At 44.0% G+C, this 21,716-nt stretch overlaps 1 protein-coding gene across 1 annotated transcript in view; it reads left to right on the top strand.

The window, feature by feature from the left end:
* Window positions 1-2,311: 2,311 nt before the first annotated feature.
* The window catches only part of LOC121286709 (gamma-interferon-inducible lysosomal thiol reductase-like), a 31,783-nt gene continuing 12,378 nt past the window's right edge, over window positions 2,312-21,716 (top strand). Inside the window, exons 1-2 of the mRNA XM_041203710.1 lie at window positions 2,312-2,528; window positions 11,568-11,747. Of these exons, the coding sequence (XP_041059644.1) occupies window positions 2,403-2,528; window positions 11,568-11,747 (306 nt within the window). The 5' untranslated portion in view covers window positions 2,312-2,402. The remainder of the gene's footprint in view (window positions 2,529-11,567; window positions 11,748-21,716) is intronic.

Raw genomic sequence — 21,716 nt, 5'->3', positions numbered from 1 at the left:
ATCCGGTCCACACCCTTGTCACTCGCCTTTCCCGATTAACCTGATGCAGGTCCTCTCGGTGCACTATCCCACTCACCACAAGGGATCTGTCTGCCTCCCAGCTCTTTATCTGAGCATTCTAGGCTCTGTGTCTTCCAAGCTTTCCTCCGCAGTCGCCATGCTGCAATTTCAACACTGTCAGATGCTGCGGTCTGACCAAAATGTCAGGGGTCATCTCATGCCATGTAGAATGATCAAGGATTGTTCACCACATCGTAGCTGTACTTAATCTTGCTGTCGCATTGAGCACCATGTTGTTTAGAAGGAACCACTGCTGCACACTATGTTTTGTGTGTTATAATGACATAAAAGCACCAATCACTCAAAAGGGATTGGGTAAACACGTTGTGGGTTCATTTATTGAGAGTGAGCACATAAGAATAGGTATACATGAACATAAAACTTGAATAGATAAGAGCTGCAGAGATATGTACATCTGCTCTGCTGAAATCAAAAATGAAACTAAAACTGGATCACATGACACACTTCTTATCTAGTGATGCCATGCTTCTATCCCTTAAAGGCATATTATAACAACCAACAATGCCTGGCAATAACCACCAGAAACATCAACCACAACCCAACAAGCATCACTGAACCACATCACCAGCATCAACAACCTCCATCACCTTATATTTATAAAGCACATTTAAGATAATAGAAAATCCAAGATGCACAGGAGCATTATAAAGAAAGTATGACAGCAAACCAAATAAGGAGATATTAGGTCAAATGACCAATCCAACAGTCAAAGATGTTGGTTTTAAGGTGTGTCTTTAAGGAAGAAAGTGAAGGAGAGATGCAGAGAAATTTAGGGAGGGTATTTCAGAGTTTGAGCTTGGTAATTGAAGGCACAGGTGCCAAAGGTTGAGCGACTAAAATTGGGGGTGCACATGAGGCCAGAATTAGAGGAAATATCTCAGAGCGTTGTGGGCTGGAGGAGATTACAGAGATGGACGATAAGACCATAAGACATAGAAGCAGTAGTAGGCCATTCAGTCCACTGAGTCTGCTCTGTCATTCAATGAGATCATGGCTGATCTGATAATCCTCAACTCCACTTTCCTGCCTTTTCCTCATTGCCCTTGATTCCCTTAGTGATTAAAAATCTGTCTATCTCAGCCTTGAATATATTTAATGACCCATCCTCTACAGCCAGACTATTTATAAGGTTGGCCATGTTTAGTTCCTTGTCAATAGTAATCCCTAAAATACTGATGGTCAGGTGTTGAGCGATGGCAATGCTGTTGAATGTCATGGGGAGATGGTTAGATTCTCTCTTGTTGGAGATAGTTATTTCTTAGCACTTGTGGGGTGCAAAAATTCCTTGCTACTTATCAGCCCAAGCCTGAATGTTATCCACATTTTGATGTATATGGACACAGACTGCTTCAGTATCTGAAGAATTGTGAATGGTGCTGAACATTGTTCTTGCAATCATCACATTTATTGGCGAACATCCCCACTTTTGACCTTATGATGGAAGGAAGGTTATTGATGAAGCAGCTGAAGATGGTTGGGCCGAGGACACTACCCTGAGGAACTGCTGCAGTGACGTCCTGGGACTGAGATGGTTGACCTTCAACAACCACAACCATCTTCCTTTGTGCCAGGGAGAGAGGGAGAGAAAGAGAGAGGGAGGGAGAGAGAGAGAGAGAGGGAGAGGGAGAGGGAGGGAGAGAGGGAGAGAGAGAGGGGGAGAGTGAGAGAGAGAGGGAGGGAGGGGGAGATGGAGAGAGAGGGAGGGAGGGAGAGAGAGGGAAGGAGAGGAGAATCAGCCGCACAGGAGGAATTGCAGAATTGGGCACGTGGGAATCAGGTACAGGAAAATTATTGGGGGTATAATGGACTTGCAGTTACTGATATATTGGGGAATGGGGATATTGGAGTATTCTGCAGGATGTGGTTTATATAAATTGTGGGATTTTAAGAGAATGAGAGACACTCCTCACTCTCTAATTCAGCACAATTGATTCAATGGGATATCTTTTTGACTTGATTAATAAATCAGAATCATTTGTTAAAATAAAAAGAATCATTTTAAAAGGACTAAAATAAGAAAAAGTAAAATAGAAGTAAAGAGCTTTCAACTGACTAGTTCAATTCACAGTTCAACAGGAAGTTCAATTGACAAGTTGTTTTCTTTTCCTGTCATCATTTTTGCATAGTCATTGAATTATATTTTATGGAAGTTCAGAATGAGTCAAATAAGTTTGACTCTGTACAGCTGCAGTGATTGAACTGTGAAATCAGCACCCAAGAGGTTAACCTTTCAACTCAGTCATGTGAAAGCACAGGAAGTCATTTCTACATCCTGGCATTGCTAGTGATTCTTGAGCTTTGTTTTAATTCAATTGAGAAGAATGAAGGTTACGGATGTTGTTGTGTGTCTGCTGTTCTGGGCAGCGAGAGAGGTTGATGCAAGACCACCCTGTAATTATCCTCCTGCTCAATGGTGCAGCTCATATCAAATTGCAACTGCCTGTCAGGTACAGTTCTGAGCTTTGAAAGCTGATTAAATTCTTAAACTGTGATTTATTACAAAGCTGTCTTTAAATTGGAATTTAATCTGAATGCTTTTCAAATTTACATTGTGTCTTTTTAAAAACTATTTCCTGCAAAAATAGTAGTTTATTGATCCAAGATTTGTGGAAGTATTAAAGAGACAAGCAAAGTTCACATGATCTACAAGCAGAATAGCTCGTTATAGGGTCGGAGGACTAAAGGCATTGTTTACACATTGCTCAAAGTCATCTTTCTGAAAAGAGAAGAATTTAAAAGTCAAGACATTGCTTGACTGGGAGCCAATGTAGGTCAAAGAGAACAGGGTTGATAGGGGAACAGGACTTGTTACAAGTTAAAACATGAGCAGCAAAGCTTTGAATGACCTGAAGTTTACAGAGAGTAGAATGTAGCAGACCAGCTAGGATAGTGAAGTCTAGAGGTAGCAAAGGCATGAATGAGAGTTTCAGCAGCAGATGAACTGAGTTAGCAGGAAAACTGGCAATGTTATACAGGTAGAAATGGTGGTTTTAGTGATGGCATTAATATAAGGTTGGAAGATCATAGGATCAAATGTGACACCAAGGTTGGGAATGGAGTGGCTTAATCTCAGTTGCATGTGAGAGGGATGGCTTCAGTAGCTAAGGGACAAAGTTTGGAGTGGGGATTGAAAAAAAGATCTTCAGGGTTCCCAACATTTAGCTGATGTAAATTTTTACTCATCCGATACTGGATATCGGATAAGCAGCCTGATAATTTAGCAACAGTGGAGGAGCTGTAAGAGGTGGTGGTGAAGTAGAGCTGGGTGTACGTGTTAAAAATTAACACTGTGCTTTTGGATGATGTCACTGAGGGGCAGCATGTGATGAGAAATAGGAGGGGGCTAAGGATAGAAGCTTGAGGGACTCCAGAGGTAACAGTGTGGGAGCAGGAAGAGTGGCTATTGTAAGCGATTCTCTGGCCACGATTATCTAGACAAGGATGGACTCAAGTGAGAGCAGCCCTACCAAGCTGGATGACAGTGGAGAGGTGTTGGAGGAAGATGGTGTGGTCAAACCGTGTCAAAGGCTGCAAACAGGTCGAGATGCAAAAGGAAGGAACCTTTATTTGTCACAGACACAGAGGTTGTCGTTACTGTCGGAGGGAATCAAACATGTAGTTCCAGGAAAGATGCAAATTAATTTGGGAGGTAACAACACGTTCAAAAGCTTGGGAAAGAGAGGTTGTAGATGAGAGAGTAGTTTGCGAGGACACTAGAGACAGATGTGAATTCAGATGGGAGCATTAAAGAAAGTTAGGGTAATTAGACAAATTGAAACCCAATTTTGCTCTTCTAAATGTACTAATTAGTGCTTAAGCATAGATCCAGCTGCCCCCTAGTTAAATACGAGGGGCAAAGAGCAAGAATAGTGTCTGCTGTGGTTTAGTTGGTTGCACTTTGCCCTCTGATTCACAAGATTGTTGGTTTAAGTTCCATTCCTGGACTTGAACACAAATATCAAAACTGACAATCTACTGCAGTTCGGAAAGAGTGTTGCACAGTTGGTGATGCTGTCTTTCAGAAGAGGCGTTAAACGGACACCTCGTCTTCCCGCTCGGGTGTATGTGACAGATTCCATAGTCACTGCACCAGAGAAGAGCAGGAGAGTTATCTCCTGGTATCCTGGCCAATATTTATCCCTCAATCAACATCCCAAATAGGTTATTTGACCATTAACACAGTGCTATTTGTAGGAGGTTGCTGTGCATAAATCAGCTTTTGTGCTTTTTACAATGGTGGTTTCATGTCAAAAAAAGACTCCTTTGGCCATAAAGTACTTTGAGATCTCCAATGGTTGTGGAAGGTGCTGTATAAATGCAATCTTTCCCTTCTTCCCAGAGGGCATGGCTGAGATATTAAGTGAGTGCTTTGCACGTGTCTTTACAAAGAAAGACAATATTGCCAAAGTCACAATGAAAGAAGAGGGTAGCTGAGATACTGTATGGATAAAAATTGATATAAAGAGGAAGTACTAAAAGGCTGGCTCCACTTAAAAGTAGACAAGTATAAGTAACAATTGTGCCACACTAATGCCAGGCAATGAGTATCTCCAGAAGGATAGCATCTGACTATCACATCTTGACATTCAATGGTATTACCATCACTGAATCACACAGAATCAGAGAATCTCTCAGTGCAGAGGAGGCCCTTCAGCCCATCGAGTCTGCACTGACACGTGAGAAACACCTGACCCACCTACCTAATCCCATTTACCACCACTTGGCCCATAGCCCTGAATGTTATGACGTGCCAAATACTCATCCAGGTACTTTTTAAAGGATGTGAGACAACCCGCCTCCGCTATCCTCCCAGGCAGAGCATTCCAGACCGTCACCACCCTCTGGGTAAAAAAATGTTTCCTCACATACCCCCCCTAAACCTCCTGCTCCTCACCTTGAACTTATGACCCCTTGTGACCGACTCTTCAACTAAGGGGAACAGCTGCTCCCTATCCACCCTGTCCATGTCCCTCATAATCTTGTGCACCTCGATCAGGTCGCTCCTCAGTCTTCTGCTCCACTGAAAACAACCCAAGTCTATCCAACCTCTCTTCATAACATAAATGTTTCATTCAAGGCAGCATCCTAGTGAATCTCCTCTGCACCCCCTCCAGTGCAATCACATCCTTCCTATAATGTAGTGACCAGAACTGCACACAGTACTCCAGCTGTGTCCTCACCAAGGTTCTATACAACTCCAACATGACCTCCATACTTTTGTAATCTATGCCTCGATTGATAAAGGCAAGTGTCCCATATGCCTTTTTCACCACCCCACTAACATGCCCTCTATCTTCAGAGATCTATGAATATACACGCCAAGGTCCCTTTGTTCCTCAGACCTTCCTAGTGTCATGCTGTTCATTGAATACTTGCTTGTCAAATTACTCCTTCCAAAGTGTATCACCTCACACTTTTCAGGGTTAAATTCCATCTGCCACTTATCTGCCCATTTGACCATCCCGTCTATATCTTCCTGTAGCCCAAGACACTCAACCTCACTGTTAAGCATCCAGCCAATCTTTGTGTCATCCGCAAACTTACTAAACCTATCCCCCACATAGGCATCTATGTCGTTTATATAAATGACAAATAATAGGGGACCAAGCACAGATCCCTGTGGTACGCCACTGGACACAGACTTCCAGTCACTAAAGCATCCTTCTGTCATCACCCTCTGCCTCCTACAACTAAGCCAATTTTGAATCCACCTTATCAAATTACCCTGTAATCCCCCACTATCAACTGGGGTTACCAGGGGCTGGGAATCCTGTGGCGAGTAACCCACCTGACTCCCCAAAACCTGTCCACCATTGACAAGGCACAAGTCAGGAGTGTGGTGGAATACTCCCCACTTGCCTGGATGAATGCAGCTCCAATAACACTTAAGCAGTTGGACACCATCCAGGACAAAGCCTCCAGCTTTATTGACACCCCATTCACCACCTTAAACATTAAGGCCAGAATTTTTGCACAGATTGAGAGGCTCTCCACCTTTGCGAAAGTGGTAGCTAAGGCCTAGACCTGGAAGTCCTGCCCTCGAGCTTGGCCTCCACAATTTTCACAGGAGTGGGGGAAATAGAATGGGTTCTAATGTCCATATCCGTGGTTCACAGAGGCAACTGCACATGTTAAAGTGCAGCTGCCTTAATCGGATCTGATTTTGGTCAGTGGGATGTCCAAAACATGACTTATGCACTTTAGCGCTGGTAGGAGAAGGTAGAAAGTTGCCGGAGTTCTTTGGAGAAATAGGTCTGTTGGGATTCTAATTTAATTTAATTCTAATGCCAATCTAATCAATTCTAACTAAATTGGCAGGGGGATGAGCACCAGAATATAGAAATAGAAAGGAGGAATAAGCTGCATAAAGTGAGTGTGTTGGACAGTACTAGTCCAAAAGGAAATAGTTTCATATAAGCTGGTTTAAGGGGGGGTTGCCCCCCCACCCCACCCCCCCACCCTTAAACCAGCTTATTTTTCACCTCTTATCTATTTTTCCTTAGTTCTGATGAAGAGTCCTTCGGACTCGAAACGTTAACTGTATTCCTCTCCACAGATCATGTCAGACCTGCTGAGTTTTTCCAGGTATTTTTGCTTTTGTCCTAGATTTCCAGCATCCGCAGTGTTTTGCTTTTATGGAAATAGTTTCATATTGAATAGGAATAAACTAAACTACTAAGAACAGAAATACAAAATTTGGATATGTCAACACACCAAGTATGATGAATAAGATTGGTGAGTTACAAGTATAAATAGCTGTGTGGGAATACATAGTAGAAACAATAATGGTAACGTAGCTTAAAAATAGTAAGGACTGAGCACTTAATATTCAAAGATACAAAGTGTTCAGAAAAGCTAAGTAGTAGTGGGTTGGCTGTACTGATTAGAAAGACATTGTAATGTTGGACAGAAAGGATGTCCTTGAGGGGACAAAGAAAGAATCCATTTGGTTAGAGTTGAGGACCAAGAAGGGTTATGATCATCCTAATGGGTCTATTCTCTAGGTTTCCAAATAGTGAGTGAGAGAGAGAGGAGCAAATCTGCAATCAAATAACAGAGATATGCAAGAACCATAAAGTGGTGATATTGAGGGAGTTTAGTTACCCAAATATTAATTGAGATCATGTTACATTAAAGGATAATGAGGGGAGGAATTTCTGAAATGTATTCAAGAAAACTTTCTTGACCAATATGTTCTTAGTCCAACTAGGAAGGAGGCATTGCTGGATCTGGTGCTGGGGAATGAGGTGGGCAAAGTGGACCAAGTGTCTATGGGGGAATAGCTGGATTATATAGGATGTCGGCACAGAAACAGACCATTTGGCCCAACCAGTCCATGCTGCTGTTTATGCTCCACTTGAGCCTCCTTCCATCTTTCCTTATCAAAATCTATTATCCTAATGCTCTATTCCCTTGAAAGATTATGGTAGGATTTTCTACTATCTCCACCCCCACTGCAATCAGCAACCTGGGATGGAAACCTATCTGGTACAGGTGACTTATCCACCCCAAGTATAGCCAGCATTTCCTGTACATCTTGCCTATCAATTTTCACCCCATCCACTAACCTCTACCATTTCCATTTCCACCAGTATGTTATTAGCATCTCCTTCCTTTGTAAACATTGATACAAAGTACTCATTAAGTATTCTAGACTTGCACTGTTTCTCCAAGCATATATTACCCTCTTTGTCTCTTATAGGACTGACTCCAAGGGCAGAACCGTCCCAGATTTGCACAAAGTACACTAGCTGGTGGGGAAAAAAGTTGTTTTATCCACCGGCTGCAATGGCGGCTTTTCACGCCATATTGTCCCATTCCTGGCGCGTCCTGCCTCATGCATAATGCATTCACAGGAAGCGCGCTGGATCGCTGGTGAGCAAGCTTGGGATTGCCCACTCCACTGTGACCTCAGCGCTTCCTCGCTTGGCGCCATATTTAAAGCGCACCAGAACGCAGCCTACTTCATGTCTACAGGCCAGGACTGCTGCAGGTCACAGAAGGCCCCAAAAACAGAGAAGACTGCAGCCTCCAGGGGCACTAGCTGGACACAGTGGAAAGCTGCCACAATGTCCTCTATACCTGCTCTGGCTGCAGGAGGTCCACCAGAGTCATCAATCTGGCCTGGGAGGCGATGGCGGCAGCAGCAGTCAGTGAGCTCCTGCAGTGGCAATGCGGGAGAGAAAAAGGGCACCTCGGCATTCCTCCAGGTCCTCCTTCCCCCTCAAAGTGTCAGGCCGGGGCTCTCGGGCATCCGAAGGGAGGAGGAGTGGTAGCTGGACACCCCTGGGTTATCCACTCGGGAATCTCAGAAGCTGTCTGCTCCTTCCAAGTCCCTTTTGCCTGTGACCCCCTCAACCTGCCCTCTGTCACTGCGGAGGGAGCAGCTGGCCCACAGGAGGACAGCCAAAGCAAACTGGGGCCCTCAAGGCTTTGGCTCTCCAGAGGACGCATGCCAAGGTCATCAGAGGCATCAGGGCCAAACATTGCACAGGATGTTTCCACCCCTGCAGCGGATGTCAGGGCAGCACCTAGACAAAGTGGTAGGCCTAGAAAAGTTAAAAGAATTTCTGATCATGTGGTTGCACGCGTGAAGCAACCCCCACTCCACCAGCAGTTCATCTGCATGCAACCGGACCACAAGCAATTCAGAAGAGAGAAATGTGTGTGTGTGGCAAGGTCTTTCGGAGCCTTGTGCAAGCACTCCCCCCTGCACGTGGAGCCTTCCTCAATCACTGTCATCTCAATATCCTGAGCATTTTCAATGCTGCCTGCTGGCATTCTCTCAGGTGTCCATCTAAGCTGACCTGCATCCCTGCCTACCCACTGCACTCCCATGCAGCACCTGTGCTGTCCGCTCGCTTTTGATTTTGACAATGATGGTCGTAGTCAGATTTTTGCTTAACTCCCCTGTCCTTTTCCCTCCCCCAATCACCCATGTCCTTTTACCCATCACTGTGGACACCTTCCCACCGCACCACTACCCCACCCCCACCGCCCAGCATCACCCTCCACCTCCCCACCGTCACCTACCAACCCAAGCCCTTGTCTTTCTAGGATGTCCAGGTGAATGAGCACCCTCCCTATCTTCCTGAGAATCCCACCCCTATCCACATTGACCTGAATTACCTCCTCCTTCCCACCCCCAGAGTCTATGTCTGCCTCCCAGTCCCCACCAACCACCCTCACCATCCCTTCTACTGTTATGGACGCACCCTCAACCTCCCAACCTTCCGGTTCCCTCTGCCCCCTCTCACACTCACCATTTCCTCTTACTACACTCACCCTCAGTTCAGTTCCTGGGTGGTGATCATTGACTGCACAGACCCTTCCCTTGCACGTTCACCTGGACATCCTCCCCGACCCCCTTACTCCTTCCTTCACTCTTATTGCCTCCCCCTACTACCTCCCGGACACCTTCCTCCTCCTTCCCCCCTCTGAACTCCTTCTTTACACCTTGCTCTCCCCTTACACCTACCTCCCCACTTGCCGCATTCTCCCTCATTATACCCTCATCCCCATACTCCCTCCTTCCCCTCTCAACTTCACCCCCAACACCTTTGCCCCCCAACACCAACCTCACCCCACCCGCCCCCTCCCCGGTACACCTTCCTCTCCCAGTCAAACCTAGCCCTTCCTCTCCCACTTATAGTTTGACCTTCCTCTCTTTCCCCCTCCCCTCGCCGATCACCTGTAGCAGCCCATGGCCAAGACCATGCTGTTCCGAAGCAGACCTGAGACATCACCGGAGGCCTCCCACCTTCCGTAAGCTGCTTCGCAGTGGAGCCATGTCCGTGAGAATCCAGCCAGCGTGTGAGGCACGTGTTCCTCCAGGGTCCGGAGCTGTAGGGCTTCAGCATCTTTTGCTCCTCCCATGTTCGCGATCTGAGTAATACCCTAACAGTAAACCCCGACTTCACATTACACTCGTCTAGATGTGTTCTGGCCGACGTGTTTTCCTGCTGGTGTAACAGCAAATCTGGTGTGGGGGATGATTCCAGTTGGGTTTATTTTGCATCCCTTTAGCGGAATACAAAGCTGGTTCATGCTCGTCTCCAGCAGGATTGGGGTTCCCTCGAGGCGGACATCATCGGATGATCCCTCTGTACTTTCCTGCTGGTGTGAAACCAATTTTTGGCCTTCTCACCATTTTGTTCCCTGCCCCTCACTGAACCCCACCACCCCCACACCCCCAACCCCCACCCCCCTCCACCCCCTGCCAAGACGCCTGCACCAATGGGGCTGAAAAAATTCTGGCCCAACTCTTATGACCATCTTATTATTTACAAGCTGTTAGAAGATTTTAAGTTTCCTTTTTTGTTAACTGCCATTCTATTCTCTTATTCTCTCTTTGCCAGTCTCATTTTACTCTTAACTTCCCCTCTCAACTCAATGTATTCGTCCTGGTTCTCACTTGAAGAATTCACCTGGCATGTAAACGCCCTCTTGTTTTTCATTCCACCATATTCTCTATCTCCCTCATCACCCAAGGAGAGCTCTGGCTTTGGTTCCCCTATCTTTTGCCCTTGTTGGAATGTACCTTGGCTGTACCCGAAACATCTCCTCCTTAAAGATCACTTGTTGTTCCATTAGTTTATCTTGTCAGTCTTTGGTTCCATTTTAGTCGTCTTCTCATTCCATTGAAATTAGCCCTTTTCCAATTTAAAAGTTCTACTTTAGATTGTTCCTTGCCCTTTCCCATTACTAATCTAAACCTTTATGATCAATGATCACTCTTACCAACATATAGTCACCAAGAAATTCAGCTGGAAATTCAGAAGAAACTTCTTTAACCAAAGAGTGGTGAGAATGTAGAACTCACTCCCACATTGAGTGGATGAAGCTAATATTTTAGATTTGTTTAAGGGGAAGCTGAACAAGCGTACGAGGGTGAAGGGAATAGGGGGTTAAGATGATAGATTTAGATGAGGAAAGATGGGACGAGGCTTAAGTTGAATAAACACTAGCATGGACTGGTTGGGCCAAATGGCCTGTATATCCATTGTCATTCCAAGTAATTTGCTTTGCATTCCCTTGAATGTAGACATCTGAGGGATGTTCTGATCAAGGCTTTTAAAATCACAAAATAATTAGGGAGAAACTACATCTTCCCCCTCTTCCCCCAATGAAAAAGTCCAGAACAAGGGGAACAATTTTAAAATTAGAGTTAAACCATTCAGGGATTAAATCATGACGGATTTTTTGCACATAATGGATAGTGAAAATCCGGAAATGCTGTTCCTGGTTGGATGCTGGGAGTCAGTTGGAGTTTAAGACTGAGTTTGATGGGTTTGTGGTTGGTGAGGAAGTGAAAGGATCTGGATCATAGGCAGGTAAATGGAATTGGGGATCAGGTCAGCCTTGATCTAATGAAACAGTGGAATGGGATGGAGAGATTGAACAAATTTCTGCTGCTCTTAGGGACAACATGTGATATTAAACTAAAATCTGCTGTGTTCTCTCTTCTCCCTGTCTCCCCCTCATAGGTGGAACACGAGTGCTTGGAGTACAAGCTGAAGAAGAAGGTTGACCCTGTTGTGATCAGCTTATACTATGAGAGTCTCTGTGGAGCATGTCGTAGCTTTCTCGTGTTTCAGCTTTATCCCACCTGGCTGATGCTGAATGACATAATGAACATCACACTTATCCCATATGGAAATGCTATGGTGAAGTACATCAATACTTATGGTAACAGTGGTCAAAGGGGAGAGATCAAAGGTGAGGCAGGTAGGCCTGGAGGGTTGGGGGAAGGGCAGCCAGATAAAGGCAAGTGAGCAGCGCCCATCATAGGTAGACTGGGTGAGGAAGGAGGAAAGAAGAGATGAAGCCAGGCAATGAAGGAGAGAGAGGCCAGGATCCTGTGGCAATTCCACTAGCTCATAACTTCTGTTTCTGTACAATCTAAATTCAATCAAAAAAGGAATAAGGGAGACTTGAGTTCAGCAGACATCATGGTTCAACTTTACTCAGTAACAAAGGTGGGATTTATATTTTTGTAAGTTAGTGACAAACTCTGTATACTTAGTCTAATGTGCTAAGGAGAGTATTCAGCCCATTCTTATCCCATTCTGGTTCTATTCTTGTCTCTCTAATCATAGCTAGAAAATCACTTGTAATGGCTTCTCTTTCTGTAACTGCACTGTTACCTCTGGTGTACCACAAAGTACCTGATTTTACCCTGCCTCAGCACATCTTCTGCTGAAATCCTCAATTATGCCTTTGTTACCTCGAGACTTGACTATTCCAACATACTCCTGGTTGCTCTCACACATTGTCCCCTCCATAACCTTGAGATCATCCAAAACTCTGCTGCCCATGTCTTAATGTGCACCAAATGCTGTTCACCTATGACCCTTGTGCTCGCTGACTTACATTGGCTCAGCCAAGCAACATCTTAATTTTAAGATTGTCATCCTTGTTTTCAAATCCCTCCATGGCCTCACCCCTCCCCATCTCAGTAATCTCCAAATTTACATTTGATGATACCTGCGATCCTCTAATTCTAGCCTCTTGACTGTAGTATTAATGGTTAATACCATTATGCTAACAGCTAAAATACATCATCAGTGATATCAGGTCATGTGTCACTGGGACTCAGAGATGCTTCTGGAAGGAGCTTCATGCTTATCCATCCTGTACATAGTTGTATATAGTTGATAAATGTTTGGAAGTTCCTAGATGTCTTATTTCCAGTAGTCTCTGTTAAATACACCCTGGACCATTTCTGATGATATTTAATGGTGGCAGCAGTAAACATACCAAATAGCAAGGATTCCCAAAGAAACTGCTGGTAGCGGGAAAGTGAAAGCCGTCAAAAATAAAGCAGAGAGGGAACAACTGTGGCAAAGTATCAGAAGGAAAAGTGCCACTGGAATCCCAAGACGGTCGATTAAAATAACAGACCATCATGAAAAAATCCTACCTCCACCTCAATCCTTTGACCATCTGGAAGGTCCTGACCGAGCAGTACACTGGAAAACCTGGTGTTGTAGCTTCAAACGATATACAATTGCTTTGGGATTAGCCTAGAAGCCTGATAAAGAACAGGTCAGCACACCCCTTTATTCCATTGGCTGCAGCACAGACAACATTTTAATAAGACAGGGTGTTAATAAGGACACAGCAACCTATAAGGAGGTTATGAAGGTCTTTGATTCATATTTCAGTCCTTGGAGGAACATTACTATGAACCGGGCAATGTTTAACAGGCATACTCAGGAATCTGGAAAAAGTATTGATTTTTTTTTTCAATAATGACCTGTATTGGCTAATAGTTGAGAGTATGGGGCTCTAAAGAAGGAACTCATCCGAGACCACATTGTGGTGAGTGTGCTTGATGAAGCCCTATCTGATTTTCTGCGGTCCAGGAAAGACCTAACATTGTCCATGGTAGCTCAATTAGCTAGACAGGCTGAGCTAAGGAAGCAGTTTTAATCCAGGGTGATAAGAACTTTTGTGGAATTAGACAATTGACTCAGTCCAGTTTGTGAACAATAAATGTACCAGCATACCCACTAAAAAGCAAACCCAGAATGAGAAGAGGGTGGTCACCACCGTTATCCAGTGTTCCTGTTGCGATGCAATAAAATCCCATTGACGCAAAGACTGTCCCACCATACTGCAGAATGTAATTCCTGCAGGAGGTGCAGCCATTATAAAGCAGTATGCCACTCCAGAAAACCGCCTGCTCCAACATTTAAAGGGAGACCAATTGGATCAAGTAGAGTCCAAGGAATAGAAAATACAGCGGAACACAGTGCCTTTCTTGGGGGAAGTTGCAAAATCCAAGGAGACATTTTGGAATGCAAAGATCAGAGTCAGTGGCCACAAAAACAATTTTAAGTTGGACACGGGAGCAGGAGTGTTCATCCTTTCTGTTACAGCACTGTATCAGAAGCCTGAGTTTCTCCAGCTACCTACCATTTGACTCCACAGTTGAGGGGCCAATTCCACTCTAGGTCCAAGGGCAGATGTACTCGTTAATCTCTTTGTGCCGTTAATTCATTTATTTTGTTCTGAATACTGCACCCCTTTAAGTAAAATGTCATAAATTTTGCCTTTTTACCATTTTTCCCCCCTTTGGCCCTATTTGCTGCTTTTTTTATGTTTGTACACTCTGTCCCTTCCTGTCATACTCTAGGTATCAATACCTATATAGCTGCCCTGCAATGCTGCCATAGCCTTTTGCTTTGTAAACCTATGTATGCCCTCTCCAGAATCCTTCCCCCTGCCTCTATAGCTCTCTTCACAGCCCTAGTTATTCGATTCGCCAAGACACTGGTCCCTTTATCAGGGTCAATTGGCTTGTTAACAAGTTCACCTACCTGCCTTGTTATGGGGTGAGCTGGGGAGTGGGTGGGAAGGTGGTAAGTTGGGTACCTGTCCTATTGGCACACCACCTCCCCACCACCCCCCCCACACTCCTCTCCACCCCAAAACACCGAAAACATGCCTGGCAGGGAAATGTAAAATCCAACCCCATGTATGGGAAAGTTTTTTTTTAAAAAGCCAATTATTTTTAAGTTTATGCTTTCCTAAAAAAAAATACTTTTACGACAATCGTTATAAGTGTCAACCATCCAGGCCTTTAAAATATTAATAGTGGAAACCACAAACAATAGACAGAATAGATCTCGGAGAAGGAATTGTCAATCGAGCAATGGTTTCCCCTGGGGGAAGCTGTGTCAACAGACTAATGGACGTCTGGGCTCTCAGCCAAGCCTTATTTTGCATCAAAAACAGAAAATGCTGGTAAAACTCAGCAGGTCTAACAGTATCTGTGGAGAGAGAAACAGAGTTAAAGTTTCGAGTCCTTATGACTCTTAAGAGTCTCTCCTTATTTTGCATTCTTGGCATAATGCCTCCTGACGCAACCCCCCCCCCCCTCCCCACCCCCGACCCTGTTAGTCAATAGCATAATAGCTGTTAACCCTTTATACTATATCTCCTCCCCAAGTCTTTCATCCTACTCATTAACTATTTAAACATCCAACATCCCCACCCCTGCCCTCCTGCCCCACCCATTTCCCCTTCACAGTCTCTTGTATTGATTGCATCAATCTCCAACTATATTCTTAGCTTTTAAGAGGATGTGTGGAACTTATGTTCTCCAAATTCTTCCTAGAACACACTTGAATCAGTAGACAGAGGTTCCTGTTTCTGGTGTACAGCATAAAGGTGATGAACAGACATTGTCTCTCTCTCTCTCTTTTTCAAAGTTGTACTCCCTTTGTCGATTATGCTGCTGGCTGCTCTCTCGAAGGAACAAACTGAAGAATGAAAATTATTCTCAAGTGGAGTTGATACTTTGTTAAAACTGAGGGGTTTTGTCTTTCTGCTGCTGGTTGGTCAGCATGTGCACACTCTGCTTTCATGTCAGTGTGAGTTTGCTGTTCACAAAGTATTGGCATCTGGAGAGCTTTAGTGGTCAAGGCAACACCCGGACTAGAGCTGAATACACTGTCACCTCGGGGTTCTGTTACTATACAGTGTTTTACTGGATTAGGTTGTTGTTCTGCTTCTAGATTCAGAGAAGTCACACTTCCTCATACATTTGAAGTCTGTGTGAAATCAATAGCTAGTGTATTAGCAGTCTCAGTCACTTCCTCTTCAGCCTTGACCTCCGGGTTTGACGAGTCAGCTTTATGTTCTGCATTGGTCTCCTTGGCCATTGTTGGAGCTTCTGTTCCTTGTTTCTCTTTATGAAAGTCAGTGCCTGCACCAGGTTGTTCAATGTCATTGCTGTCCTTATCAGAATAGTCAGGTGGGTTGGCAGCTTGCTCACATTGTTCAGTAATGTTCTGGTCACACACATTAGTGATATCTTGGTTATTGTCCTCATCCACTCTCAAGAAGTAATGCAAGGTCCAGAATTTCCTCCTCTAGCTGGTCAGTGGTGATCCGAGATCCATCTTCATCCACCTCTCCTCAGAGTAACACAATTTCCAGAATGTCCTCCTATGGCTGCAGGTATGGAGTTTTCTCGATGGAGACTAGTTCAAAGCATTCTGGGTCACCTTGGGTTTCCACTGTAATTGGTAAATAAAGAAGCCACAAAGCTATAAAAAATTCTCTACTTATTAAAGAGCAATCTTGATTATGAATAACAGAGTGTTGGTGAGCTCTCTTCTATTATATTGGCGGGAGTGCCAAAAGGGCAGGTACCCAACCTACCACCTTCCCTCCCGCTCCCCAGCTTATCCCATAACATGGTAGATAGGTGAGCTTGCTGGCAAGCCAATTGATCCTGATAAAGGGACCAATGTCTTGGTGAATCGAATAACTAGGGCTGCAGAGAGAGCTTTAAATTAAATAGAGGCGGTGGGGGTGTGGGGAGGATTCTAGAAAGGGGATACGTAGGCTTACAAAGCGAAATGCTATGGCAGCATTGCAGGGCAACTATTTAGGTAATGATACCCAGAGTGTACAAACATAAAAAATGCAGCAAATAGGGTCAAAGCGGGGAAAATGGTAAAAAGGCAAAATTAATGACTCTTAAATGTGTGTAGTATTCAGAACAAAATAAATAAATTAACGGCACAAATAGAGGTTAATGAGTATGACCTTATAGCCATTACAGAGACATGGGGCAGAATATTGCGCTCATCGGACCGACCCGACCGAGTGTAAAATGATGTGCGACAATGTCAGGCAAACGTCCTGACATCATTGCGCACTCGCAATATTTCAGTCAGCGGGCATGCACGGAAGTCGACAGCGCACCCACTGGCAGTTAACAGGCCTATTAAGACCAATAAAGATTTACTTAATGGAATTTTTCACTGCCCATCCAACCTCACGGTTGGCGGGCAGGCAAAAAGGCCAAGCAACCTTTGGATCTTTTTTGCGAAACCTCATCCATGGGCGGGATGAGGTTTTCAACAGCAAATAAAGAAAAATAAAAATTTTTCAAACTAATTTGTAACACGTCCCTGCTCATGTGACAGAGCCACATGAGCAGGAACATGTTATTAACATTTTAAAATTCTTTATTTTTTATTTTCAAAAAGCTTCACCCTGAGGCAGCTCTCTGCTTCAGGGGGCTTTTATTGTGCGCATCTGTGCGTATGCGCCAAGTTCCACGCTCGCCCTCCTCCTGCCCGCCCCCCTACACACTGCACAGTTCATGCTGGCTGGCTATTAATAGTCCAGCCAACATGATACGGCGGTCATGGCCCAATCATGGGCGTCGGTCCGATTCGCAGCCACTCCCACTCACCCCTGCCAAGCCCACCTAATGACTGGAAAATCCTGGCCATAGTTACACGGAGATCAAAGCTGGGAACTACATTTTCAGGGGTATGTGACTTTTTGAAAGGACAGGCAGGAAGGAAAGGGTGGCGAGGTAGCTTTGTTAATATGAGATGGGATAAGTACGATAGTGAGAAATGATCACAGCACTGTGGTACAGATCGCCATTCAAGTGAGGGGAGAAAAGAGAAATGTAGTAGTAATAGGGGATATTTAGGGGAATAGACATTGTTCTCTGCAGCAAAGACCGAGTCCCAAAGGCTGTGTTGCCTACCTGCTACCAAGGCTAAGGACATCTCTTTCTGGGCTGGAGAGGAACTTGGAGTAGGAGGGGAAGGATCCAGTTGTTGTGGTCCACATAGGTACCAATGACATAGGTAGGACTAGGAAAGAGGTTCTGCTGAGGGACTACGAGCAGCTCAGGGATGAGTTTAAAAAGCAAAATCACAAAGTTAATCTCCAGATTACTACCTGTGCCACGTGCAAATTGGCATAGGGTAAATAAGATTAGAGATGTAAACACGTAGCTCAAATGTTGGTGTGGGAGAAATGGGTTCCGATTCATGGGGCACTGGCACCAGTACTGGGGAAGGAGAGAGCTGTTCCTTTGGGATGAGCTTCATTTGAACCATGTTTGGGACCAGTGTCCTGGTAAATCTTATAACTATGGTTGTAGATAGTCTTTAAACTAATTACAGGGGGGTGGGGGGGGTGGTGCGGAGGCAGTGTGGGGGAAGGTTCAATTGAAAGGAAATTTAGAAAATCAAAAATAAACAAGAGAGCAGAGGTGCAGAGTAGTGAAGAGATGAACAATAATCAAACTGTGACAGGAGGGGCAGGAAACATAAGCAGAAGAGTGCAGCAGAAATTAGAATCAGAATGAGTAATAATGGTAAACAGTCAAAGCTTAAGGCTCTTTATCTGAATGCACACAGCATTTGTAACAAGATAGATGAGTTGATGGCACAAATAGAAATAAACGGATATGACTTGATAACTATTACAGAGACGTGGTTACAGGGTAACCAAGATTGAGAACTCAATATTCAAGGATATTCAACGTTCCGGAAAAATAGGCAAAAAGGAAAAAGAGATGGGGTAGCTTTATTAATAAAGGAAGGTATCAGTGTGGTGTTGAGTAGTGATAAAGGTGCAATAGCTTGTGATGTGGAATCAGTTTGAGTGGAACTAAGGAATAGCAAGGGGAAGAAGTCACAGGTGGGAGTCATCTCTCGGCCCGTGAAGAGTTGCCTCACTGTAGGACAAAGTATAAACTGGGAAATAATGGGCCGTGTAAGAGGGGTGCTACAATTGTCATGGGTGATTTTAATCTGCACGTTGACTGGACAAAGCAGATTGGCAGGGGTAACATGGAAGACGAATTTGTAGAATGCATCAGGGATTATTTCTTAGAGCAATATGTTGTAGAACTTACCCGGGAACAGACTATTTTAGATCTAGTAATGTGTAATGAGGTGGGATTAAAAGCGATCTTGTAGTTAAGGATCCTGTAGGGGGTAGCGATCACAACATGGTAGAATTTCAAATTCGGTTTGAGGGTGAGGAACTCTGATCTCAAACCAGTGGCCTCAACTTAATTAAGGGCGATTACAGAGCGAAGAAGAGAGTGGTCTAAAAGGTGCTGGGAAAATAGACTAAGGGGAAGGTTAGTGGATGAGTAGTGGCAGACATTTAAGCAGATATTTTATAATGCTCAGCAAAAATTTATCCCAGTCAAAAAGGATTCAATGAGAAGGATGAACCACCTGTGGTTAACAAAGGCGGTCAAGGAGAATATTCAATCAAGAGTGAAGGCATACAAAGGGGCAAAAACTAGTGGTAGGCCAGAGGATTGGGAATTTTTTAGGAACCAGCATCGGATGACTTAAAAGCTAACACACAGGGAGAAAATTGATCCTGAAAGTAAATTGGCAAGAAATATAAAAATAAACAACAAGAGCTTACGGGTGTATAAAAAGAAAGAGAGCAGTTAAAGTGAGCGTGGGACTCTTGGAGGATGCAACTGGGGTATTGATAATGAGGAACAAGAAATTGGCAGATAATTTAAGCCAATATTTTACATCGGTCTTCAGGGTGGAGGACATTATAAACTTCCCAAAGATATCAGATAAGCAAGGAGCTAATGGGAGTAAAGATCTTGTAACAGCCTCTATCATGAGGGACAAAATATTTGAGAAACTAATGGGACTAAAGGCAGACAAGTCACCAGGGCCTGATGGCCTGCATCCAAGGGTTTTAAAGGAAGTGGCTGCAGAGATAGTAGCGGCATTGGTCAAAATATTCCAGAACTCACTGGATTCTGGGAGGGTCTCAATGGATTGGAAAGCAACTAATGTGATGCCCCTGTTCAAGAAGGGAGGGAGACAAAAAGCAGGAAACTTTAGGCCAGTCGGCCTAACATCTGTCATTGGGAAAATGCTAGAGTGTTATTAAGGAAGAAATAGCAGGACGTTTAGAAAACCTTAATGCAATCAAACAGAGTCAACATGGTTTTGTGAAAGGGAAATCATGATTGACAACTTTGCTCAAGCTCTTTGAGGATATAACAAGTAGGGTTGATAAAGGGGAACCTGTAGATGTAGTGTATTTGGATTTCCAGAAGGCATTCGATAAGGTGTCACATAAAAGGTTATTGCGCAAGTTAAGAGCTCACGGTATTGGGTAATGTATGAGCCTAGATTGAGGATTGGTTAACACACAGAAGACAGAGTTGGGATTAATGGGTCTTTTTCAGGTCGGAAAGACTTAACTATTGAAGTGCCAGAAGAATCAGTGCTAGGACGTCAATTATTTACCATCTATATTAATGATTTGGAGGAGAGGGCAGAGTGTAATGTATCCAAATTTGCTGACGATACGAAAATAGGTGGAAGGGCATGTTGTGATGAGGACATAAGGAATCCACAAGGGGATATAGATAGGTTGAGTGTGTGGGCAAAAACTTGGCAGATTGAGTTTAATGTAGGAAAGTGTGAGGTTATGCACTTTGGTAGGAAAAATCAAAAGGCAGACTATTATTTAAATGGAAAAAGACTCCAAAAAAGTGCAGCATGAAGTTCTTGTGCATGAAACACAAAAAGTTAACATGCAGGTGCAGCAAGTAATTAAGAAGGCAAATAGAATTTTGGCCTGTATGGCTAGGGGGTTGGAGTTTAAAGGTAGGGAAGTCTTGTTACAACTGTACAGGGTGTTGGTGAGGCCGCACCCGGAGTACTGTGTACAATTTTGGTCTCTGTATTTAAGAAAGGACATACTGGCATTGGAGGCAGTTCTAAAGAGATTCACTTGGCTAATTCCTGGTATGAAGGGGTTGACTTATTAAGAATGGCTAAACAAGTTAGGCCTGTATTCATTAGAGTTTAGAAGAATGAGGGGACACTTATTTAAAACAGAGGTACGACAGAATTTCTTCTCTGAGGGTAGTGAATGTCTGGAATTTTCTACCTCAGGGAGAGTTGTGGAGGCCAGATCACTGAAAGTATTTAAAGAGGAGGTAGATAGATTTTTGAAATAGCAGGGAGTTGAGGGTTATGAGGTGCTGGCACGGAAGAGGAGTTCTGGGGCAGATCAGCCATGATATTGAATGGCAGGGCAGGCTTGAGGGGCCAAATGGCCTAATCCTGCTCCTATTTCTTATGTTCTTATGATCTTTGGTCAGAAGATATAGAATCCATATGGGTGGAAGTAAGAAATTACAAGGGGGAGAAGACACTGGTGAGAGTAATCTATAGGTCCCCTAACAGTATCTATATTGTAGGACAGAGAATAAATCAGGAGATAACGAGGGCATGTAAAAAAGGCAGTACATTAATCATGGGTGACTACATCTTCATGTAGATTGGGAAAATCAATTTGGCAGAGGTAGCCACAAGCAAAAGTTCATAGAGTGTATTCGGGACAGTTTCCTAGAACAATATGTGGATCCAACCAGGGATCAGGCTATTTTAGATCTGGTAATGTGTAATGAGGCAGATTTAAAGAATGATCTCAGAGTAAAAGATCTACTAGGAAACAATGACCACAGTAGAATTTAGTATTAAGTTTGAGAGTGAGAAATTTGGGTTAGTAAACTTAAATAAGGGTAATTACAATGGAATAAGGGCAGAGTTGGCTGGAGTGGACTGGGAAAGGAGTTTAGCAGAAAAGACGGTTGATGAACAATGACAGACATTTAAGAAAATAGCTCATGACTCACAACAAAGATATATCCCAGTGAGAAGGAAGGATTCCAGGGAGGGGATAAACCAACCATAGCTAACCAAGGAAGTTAAGGACAGTATCAAATTGAAAGAAAAAAACATCATAATGTGGCAAAGATTAGTGATAATCCAGAGGTGGCAACCCCATCCTAAGGTAGTAGCAGC

Source organism: Carcharodon carcharias, chromosome 14 (assembly GCF_017639515.1).
Source record: "Carcharodon carcharias isolate sCarCar2 chromosome 14, sCarCar2.pri, whole genome shotgun sequence".
NCBI classification, from domain to species: Eukaryota; Metazoa; Chordata; class Chondrichthyes; order Lamniformes; family Lamnidae; genus Carcharodon; species Carcharodon carcharias.
The sequence above is the reverse complement of the archived record's forward strand: the minus strand, read 5'-3'. Positions and strand labels throughout refer to the sequence as shown.